General features: G+C 41.6%; 1 protein-coding gene across 1 annotated transcript; it reads right to left on the minus strand.

Annotated features, from left to right (window-relative positions):
• Window positions 1–7,992: 7,992 nt before the first annotated feature.
• LOC145816060 (uncharacterized) lies at window positions 7,993–9,055 on the minus strand. Its single transcript, XM_082912308.1, has 3 exons — window positions 8,828–9,055; window positions 8,239–8,636; window positions 7,993–8,041 (listed from the first exon to the last, which is right to left on the minus strand). The coding sequence occupies exons 1-3, from the start codon at window positions 9,053–9,055 to the stop codon at window positions 7,993–7,995; spliced, it is 675 nt and encodes a 224-aa protein (XP_082768434.1).
• Between the last annotated feature and the right edge of the window lie 519 nt (window positions 9,056–9,574).

Genomic DNA, 9,574 nt, shown 5'->3' on the forward strand with positions numbered 1-9,574 from the left:
TCAACTTCGGCTGAAGATTGTGCACAATCATCTGAATCTGGTCTTTGTCTGTAGGCCTTAAGGTCATCATCGAAGCCTTGGCCATCCATCTGGTCACGAATTCTGAGAAACTCTCTTTAGGCTCTTGCCTTGTTGTCTCGAGATCACGGGTTGTAATCTCGATCTGTGTATTGTATGAGTATTGCGTAATGAAGGCCTCGGCCATCTCGTCCTAGTTTGTCTTGACATCATCTTCTAATTTGGCATACCATATGGCCGCCACACCCGATAGGGTTCGGCCGAACAGAGACAGCTTCTGAAGTCTGCTGAGGCCCATTGGCCTTAAGATGTCTGAAAACAGTCTCAGGTGCACCAGGGGATCGCCGGACCCATCAAATCGATCAATGTGCGGCATTTTGAATCTGTCAGGCAGCGTCACAGTTGCGTCAGTATATCCATCTTCGATGTTAGGGATGGTCTTGACTCCTTAGGATCTCTTGAACAGCTTTTCGAGCTTGCTCAACTTCAATGCTGTGGGGACTGTCTCAAACTCAAAGGGAGAGTCCGGTAGGTTGGTGGGTGTTTTCGATAACTGGGGTTGGATTTGGGGTAGGATCGGCGGTAGAGGTGGTCCCATGGGAATGTCCGTATCATTTTGAACATTAGCTGTCTCCCCGGGGGTTGGAATTCCTGGCGGGGGAGGAGCTTGCTGCGAAGCAGATGCTCCGGTTTGCTGCTGTAACCTCACGATTAACTCTGCTTGTTCATTCATAACCGTGGCCTGCTGCTTGGCAAACTCTGCCTGTCGGACAGCATCCTGCTGCACCAATTTCATACTCTCTTGGAGCTGGCGCACCATCTCCTCTAAATTGGCCATACTGTTCTGCTCTAACTGAATTATCGGTATATGTTCCCTTTCTGTGGGAAAAGCAGAATCCTGATCCATACTGTACACAGGTGGGGTAGACAAAGCCCTCTGTACTAACTGTTGAACTGATGCCCTCTGCCTAGCTGTCCTCCGCCTAGTAACCGGGGGTAAAGAGTGGTGCACTGGTTGTCCGTCTACCAAATCCTTAGATCGATGAAGTCGACGACCTCTAATCCAGAGTGCTTGGGGAATATCTACTAGGTCAGAAGCAATTGTGCTCGACTACCTAGTAAAAAGATAAATAAAGCATATAAATAAACAGACAATTGGACAGCGTAACAACGTAAAATAAACACAACACACACCTGGGTATCACAACAAACTACCAACAAGCCGAATGTACTATTCCTTAATCACTGATCACTGTTTCCAAATCGTTGCCCCTAAGTCTGAATCTGATACCCGTAGATGACTGATTCCCAAAAACACTTATGCCCGCAGGCCTGACACTCAGACTTGCGAACTGATATGTGTGTTCCCTGCATGGATACACACTAAAAATACGTAGCAAGTAAAGGAGAGACAAAACACTCCTAAGTTGGGGTAGGGTTTCCTTGTCCTATTTTTGTCAGGAGCTAGGGTTCACTATGCACGCAGCAGTTTTCAAACAACCTAACATCGGGTAAGCAACCTGTCCTAGTTTGGAAAGTCACTATGGATTTCGATATGCACTAAGTTGAATGGTCGAAAAGGGTGCCCCGGTAAAACCGGGGTTTGTGTTCCCATACTGTCAGAGCCCACAATCGGTCAGCCTTATGGCATGCCTTGACAAAGTCAAGCCTCCGGCAAACCGTTCAGGAATGGCAGATGGCAAACACGGTGTCCTAGGCGCACCAATGCACATGCAATGCAAAGAGACACATAAATGAAATCAAAACAGGATATCACGAGTTCGAGTCAAGCTCTCTAAATCCCCAGTAGAGTCGCCAGAAACTGTAGACGCGCCCTCGGGCCTCATGCTACAGTTCGGACTCAATTGGTGTCACGGTCCTGTATCTAATCTCGCAGAGTGCATTGCAAGACCGATGAATCATCAAAGAGTCCAAATCTAGCAAATCATTTTTGAAAACAGATTTTTTTGAAAGAAGTGCCAAACATAGACTGCTTTGCCAGATACAGAGTCGCCACCTAAATATTTTATTTTGGAAAATTTAGGACACCCTGACTCGTTTGCCTAAGGCCACGTGTCCGTCATCACCAAAGTTTCCTTGGCTCCTGAACTTGGGTACGATTGGGGAAGGTCAGCTATGAGCACCCCCATATCCGTTTTTGAAAACGTTATGTGTTCTTATTCCGGTTATTAGCCTCGAATTACTATGTTATGCGCACAGCAAACAAGTATAGACCAAATCGCCTAAATTGGAACAAAACATTTCATGCTTGTTTTGAAAATGGTTTGCTACTCGCAAGTAGGCTAAAAATGTAGATTTCGCCACCCTCAGGTGGGCTTTAGAAAAGATGATTTTGTCACTATCTAGTGGGCTTAAAACTCACAGTTTTAATGCGTTATCCCAATTTAGTTAATTCAACCTCCATCCACAGGCATTCAAGCAGTTATATCACATAAGCAGCTAGCCTCATGGTAATCATGCTATTATGGCAACACTCATACGCATGCGGTATGCTAAAGCATAAATGCTTACCGAGTACTCCAAGCCAGAACAGAAGCTAGTTAGTAATCATGTGCATGATCCTAGTTCATGTTGAGATGGCTAATGCAACACATGCAAGATGCAACTACAATAGGCTCGGCTATCCTAAAGATGGCATGTGAAAATGCTGCAACTAACAGGTATTCAACTTGGAATTGAAATACAAGTGCAGTTAGTATGATGTACCGAGCCCGGTGCATGTAAGACGAATGAATGGATGCAAACATGTTATCATACTATATGCTAATTGAAGCATGCCCTAGACTAACTATCGAAAGCTAGTAAATAAAAGGGAAGAAAGACGTGGGGTTGGGAGACATACACACACTCACGCACACTTATTACATAATTGCCCTCACTCGGAGGGTCCGAATAAATATTACGGTCCGAATAAATAATACTAAATTAATTATTACACAATTTCTAATTAATTAACAAATTAAATGCAGAAAGAAGGTGGCCACAGCCCTGCCTTGGGATGCGTGAATGATGCATGCTTGACTCGTCTCGCCCGAAAACTCACTGCCATAGCACTGTTGCCTCTGTTTATACTGCCTTGCCCCTCTAAAAATTTTGAAAGTCCCCAGAACTGCTCCTTGAGCGTTGTGGAATGTTACTGGCCAAAAAAATATACTACCGGCCATGGGAATACTCTCATCGGCTAAATATTGCACTCTCGGCCAAACATTCTTTGCCGGTCGGCACTCAACACTGCCGGCCGGCTAAATATTCCTGCTGAAACCTGCAGTTGACAGCAGCAGAGGGCAAGCAATGTATGGCATGGAATTTTCAAGCAAATGTATGCATTGACACACTCCCTATCATGTTATGGACTCAAGGGAGCGTGGCCCTCGACCCTTGGGACATCAATTGCGCATTTTGATGCATGATGGCCCAAAAGGCCAAGTATGCAATTTCAATGTAAAATGAAATGCACACAAAACATACAAAGGGGCCCCAACCTCCATCATGTTTGATCAAGAGGGATGGGATGCAAACATGCAAGCAAGACTAATGCAACATGAGCATGTCATATTATGCAAACCGTGAACTATTCAACAAGCATGCAACAATGTCATGTGACCAAGGATGCATCAAAACAGTCCCTAAGCATGCCATAACAATGCCGAAACCATGCTTAAACACAAGCAATACATGATAGAATGAAAGGGTAAAATGTCAAGCAAAGTACGCCAATAAGCATGATTTACACTACAAGTGCAAGAAGCAAATGAGGGATGTTCTAACCAACCCAAAACAGAGCTAAAGCATGGCAAAACATGGACAAAATCTTCTCAGAGCTAAGCCAAAATATGCTAGAATGATGGTCTAAACACATGATACACATTAAGGCTAGAGAGAGGATTGCACTACAAGTACATGGAGCATGCAAGAGGTGTCCGAACCAATGTAAAACAGGGTTATGACATGCCAAAATACTACCAAAAACATGCTGAAGAGGAGCCAAATCATACTTGAGAAACATGTCACTTTGGTGAGCCTCAAGTAGGATTACACTACAAGTATTAGAAGCATGCAAGGAGTGACCAAACCAAGCAAAAACAGAGTCAAGGCAGGTCTAAAAATTCACAAAACCATGCTCAAACAAGGACTCAAGAAGATGGAAACACATGCTCATTTAGTCAACCAGTAACACAAACTGACAAAAGCAAGGGAGGGGGTACAAACCCCACCCATTTGGGACCTCAAAACCCCATCCCCACCACTGAAATTCCTCTAGAATTCAGTGGTTAAAAGGCTAAGAAAAGACCAGCTCGGAGGTCAACAAAAGTGGCCCAAAACAAGGCAAAACAAAGCTGAAAAGGGGGTAGATCACCCCCAACACCAAAATGACCTCAAACAAACTTGTTAGGGACTTAAAAACAAAAAAATTTGTAGTTGAGAGGTAAGTGTAAAACAGCATGCAAATATGGCAAAACGAGCTATGAAAACAAGGCTTAAAAGAGGTAAAAAGCTCACCCTTGAAGCACAGCAGCAAATCAGCAACTTTTGGACCAAAAAAAGGCTTCAAATCACCCCAAAAATCACCTCCAAGGACCTCAGCTCAATAAAGGTAGTAGAGAACTAGGCGTTTGTGTGCAAAAGTGCAAAGAAAATGCACTTTTGAGCACAAACAAGCCCTAAACCTTAGAGAGAGAGGCAGAAAATCTAGAGTGAGAGAGATTTTTTTTGCTCAAAGTTGTATCCCCTCATTTTCCCTTTTTTTTTTTTGTTCTTTTTTTCTTGAGAGAGCTTGATTGATATAGATATATATCAATCTGCAGCTCCTCAGAACACCCACGTCCAGGTATGGGCTGGGGTATGGCCTAGAATGACAGCTGTGCCAGCTGTCTACAGAGATATCTGTTGAAAACCACACTTGGCCGACCGGCAGTCAAACTGGCCGGCCGGCCATCACATTTGGCCGATTGAAAAGCAAGGTGGCCGGTGGGCAGGAGCTTTGGTCGACAGGCCATCCCCTTCCCTCAGGAACACATCCACAAGCTCTTGGTGCAAAACCAGACACAAAACAGTCAAGCCGAGAGATCCTGAGGCAAAGCGCGTAGCCGAGGCCCCCGGGAACTCAAGACGAACACAAACAAGGATGATCACCGAGTGTTCAAACGGTGACGTCCAAGTCTTGAGGACGGTCAAAAGTGGAGTGACTACATGGTGGTGGAGATTTGGGATGGTAGAGAAGGCATTGTGGAAAGATGTTATCTACAGCAAGTATCCTAGTGAGAACAGGGATAAATGCAAGTGGAGTCTTTTGTTGGGTAGTCAAAGAAGATTATCAAGAGTTTGGAGGGATACCTTATCAGTAGCTACAAATAACCCTAGGATTTTCAACTTTTTTTGTCAAATGTTTCAATTCAATTAGGCAATGGGATGAGATGCATGTTTTGGTATGATTAATGGATGCTTTCTAAGAGTAAGGATCTATCTGTCCATGATGTTTTTGATGGCAAAGATAATGGTTTAGGTGGTTGGAACTTAGGGTATAGAAGATAACTCTTCAGTTGGGAAGCTAATCAAAACAATGACCTTTCTGAATTGCTAGAAACTGCACCAGTACCAGCTTGTGGGTGTTGAAATCTAACCTCATAACCAATCGAATCTTGTCTCCGAGATTCAGGAAAAAATCTGAAGAGCATGCGGTAGGAAAGATAAGCCCAACACTTGCACACAAGAAGGCAACAGAGACCGGTGGCTTGTCCACCTAAGGGCACATCGACGATCAAGTCAGTCAAATAATCTCACAAATATCTCGACTTAGGTAAACAACTCTAAAGTCAAAATATACCTTAGACCCACAGGGGTGCCTTCCATTTATAATGAACAGTGCCCTCGTCCCCTAAAAGCCTTACTTCATAGGACTCTATCCCTTACAAGGATATCACTTATCCAGGACTCCTTCTATTTAGATTAGAACCAACTCTCTCAAGAGTCCATCTTTACCCAAGAAAGTAGTCTAACATCATCTAGGACACCTGTCCCTTATCCGAATATCTCGGACTCCGATATGATCGCATCATATCTCGGCAATCCAAGAGCACTCCACATGGCGCTTTGGCTAACCAACTAGGCCATGTGGACAACTCAAAAATATATCTCCACAACTGCCCCTAGGTTTTATTACCTCGACAAACTGAGGTGACAGAACCTACATTGTCTGTCCTCCTAACATGTCGGCTAAACAACATCCTGGAGGATACTCATCCAACCGAGATCATGACTTATCAGCTTCAAGAATCATGGACTCCTATGTGTCCACTTCTCAAGACTTAAGAATCAAAATGTTCCTTGTAATGCCCCAATAAAATCATCCTCAAACAATTATCCATTTATACATTTCATTCCCAAATAGTAATCGTAAATTGATACATATATGCGAATAATGGTAATAGATAGAATAAGCATGATGCCCAAAATACTTCTCTTTCTTATTGAACTTCCATTTGATTGCACATTCACAATACACTCCACATGTCCCTATTTAGTAGAAGATTACATGCAGTTCAAAAAGATAGAGAAATGTCTATATTAATATGCTTTAATGGCTTACAATTTCTCCAAACCTCTAGTTTTGTTCAAAAAAATAAATAATAAACAAAACAAACAACTTAGACACATGAGCTCATTAATTAATTACAATAGGCATAACAAGTGAGCATCCATACTTCACAAAAGGTTTAGTCATGTACTCTAATCAACGAGGTAGTGCTTCTTCATCTTAACCTGAAAGGTTAATATTATAGGAATGAGCAAAATTGCCTAGTAGGGAAATACATTTAACAAAGTATATAAACATTTGATTTAATCATGCATAACCCAAAATTCATTGATCCAAGACTTTTACTCACATGAATTCATATGGTTATAAAAATATAGAATAACATAAATCTTTCCAAACATTTCAATATTTTCCGTCCTCACACAGATGGGCTAGTGGGCACTTCAAACTTTTCACATTTATCATCCTCATACGATCGGGTATGTGGACACCTCAAACATTTCCCACATTTATCATTCTCTCACGATCAAGCATGTGGGCACCTAATTTCCCCACTCAGGTATCAAATACATCACACATCATAACAATTCAACTAATTCTTAAACTTGTCCCATTACAATATATCTCAACACATTCACATATCATCAATTCACTTCCCATTTATCTTCTAAAAACCAAAATCAATAGTTAGGGTTTTGAGAAATGTAGGGCTTTTCTCCATATTAGTTATAAATCCAAGAATCATGCGGTAATTGTTTGTTTTATCAAAAACATATTCACATATTATCAATTATTGAAGGAAAGCCCAATCAATTTATCTATCTCATATCACACATATGTATGTTGAAAACTAACACATGATCAATTCAAAATATAGATATACAAGGTTAAAATTATTCCTATCTCAATGATGAATGCAAAAAGATGAAGACTCAATGAGGAAACCACGAAGAATTCATGAACCAGTCGATCCAAACTATTACTCTTAACTTGCTCTACATTTTTAATAAAGGAACTAGGATGGATTCTTGGTATAGGTAGACGAAATCTAGGGTTTTGAGGCTAGGGTTTTCGGAAAGGAGGAGTGAGAAAGAGAAAGGAAAGAACAAGTGAAAGAAATGCATCAAAAAGTCAAATTTTAAATGGCTAATCATGGATAGACTGCTCGAGTGAACCTTTCCCCGCTCGAGCTGTGAACATGAACTCTTAGAAATTTCGTAGGTTTGAAGTGAAAATATTGGAAGTCACACATCTCCGCTCGAGCGACCAATTGACGGCTTGAGCGGTCTCACTCTACACTCAATTATAGAAGAAATACTAGGGAACCTCAAATAACTGCTTGAGCGATAAGTCCACTGCTCGAGTCAACTGACAAAATAGGGTGTTATAACCTTCCCCCCCCCCTCCCTCCCCCACCCTTAAAGAATTTTGTCCCCAAAAATCCGTGATTCCTGTTCAACAACAAACCTAACAATCCCAACGATGACAATTATAAACATAACAATAACTACAATAACCATGAAACCAGCAAATGGAGTAAAATCAAATATATAATTCGAATGAAGATATCGTGTGTAGATTTGCCAAGAAAACATTTCTATCTATTTACTCTTCCACATATGCTATATATATAATACCAAGGAAAGTTATCATAATATAATTACATATCATTAAACAAATCTAGGTACTTTCTAGGAACCTTAGCTTCTCGTTCCCAAGTAGTTTCTTCTACCCTGTGATGATGCCATAACAGTTTGACTAAAGGAATGGTTTTGCCCATCAAAACTTGTTCTCGAAAATCTAAGATTATTATCGGTCTCTCCTCATAAGCGGCATTCTCATCCATCTCAAGAATCATCCAATCCAAGATATGGGAAAGGTTGGGTTCATACTTACAAAGCATGGAGACATGGAATACATTGTGTACTCTAGAAAGTTGTGGTGGTACAGTAAGGAGATAGACCACTTCTCCTACCTGATCTTTGATGTCAAAGGGACCAATGAATCTAGGCGACAATGTTCCACTCTGACAAAATCTTATAAAACCCTTCCTAGGCAATATCTTCAAAAACACATGATCACCAACCTCAAAAGATAAAGGTCTTTTCCTCTAGTCGGCATAACTTTTCTGTCAACTTTGAGCTGTAATCAATCTCTTTCGAATGAGAGCCACCTTTTCAATGGTCTCACAAACTAACTCAGGCCCAAGCATAGGTGAGTCCCCTACCTCGGTCCAACATACTGGTGATCTACATGGGCGCCATATAAGGCTTGGAAAGGCGCAATCCCAATGATAGCATTGTAACTATTATTGTAAGCAAATTCCACTTGGGACAAGTGCCTCTCCCAAGAACCTTTGAAGTCAAAAACACAAGCTCTCAACAGGTCTTCTATGATTTGAATAGTGCACTCGGACTGACCGTCAGTTTGAGAGTGATAAACGGTTTTAAAAGTCAATTGAGTACCTTGTAGACACCCCATTTTTTACTAGTCTTAAGACTCGGGCGATCTCTCTTGGGTATCTAATGATGAAAACGAGATGTGCTAGTCCTTCTGAGTCCTCAGCCAGAAGTTTAAGGTTTGAGCTTTCAAACCAACCAAACACCAATTTTGGCCAAAGTACTTTTCAACCAGTGAAAAAACCTTTTTCAAAATGGATTTAGTTGTGCAGTTCCAAACATTACCAATACATCCTGAGGCTCATCTTTTCAAAATTAAAGTGTTGTGTTCTTTCAAACTGTGGGAGCCGGATTTTATTAGATCCATAGGGACGGATGAGCGTGTCCGGTCCGAAACGTAACCTGTATTCGGCATATACCCTAGCCAATCAAGGAGCCGAATAATATAACCAGTATCCCAGCCAATAGAATTGACGCCGGGTAGAGGTACATGTGACGGAACAAGGATGGGCCCAGCCCAAAGGCCCAAAGAAAATACTATAAATATGGGATCACCCATCAGAGAGAGGCATGTGAGCACTATTGTGCTTAGTTTAGAATA

The sequence above is a fragment of the Camellia sinensis genome, unplaced genomic scaffold, assembly GCF_055761805.1.
Source record: "Camellia sinensis isolate YWXY unplaced genomic scaffold, ASM5576180v1 Unanchor3, whole genome shotgun sequence".
NCBI classification, from domain to species: domain Eukaryota; kingdom Viridiplantae; phylum Streptophyta; class Magnoliopsida; order Ericales; family Theaceae; genus Camellia; species Camellia sinensis.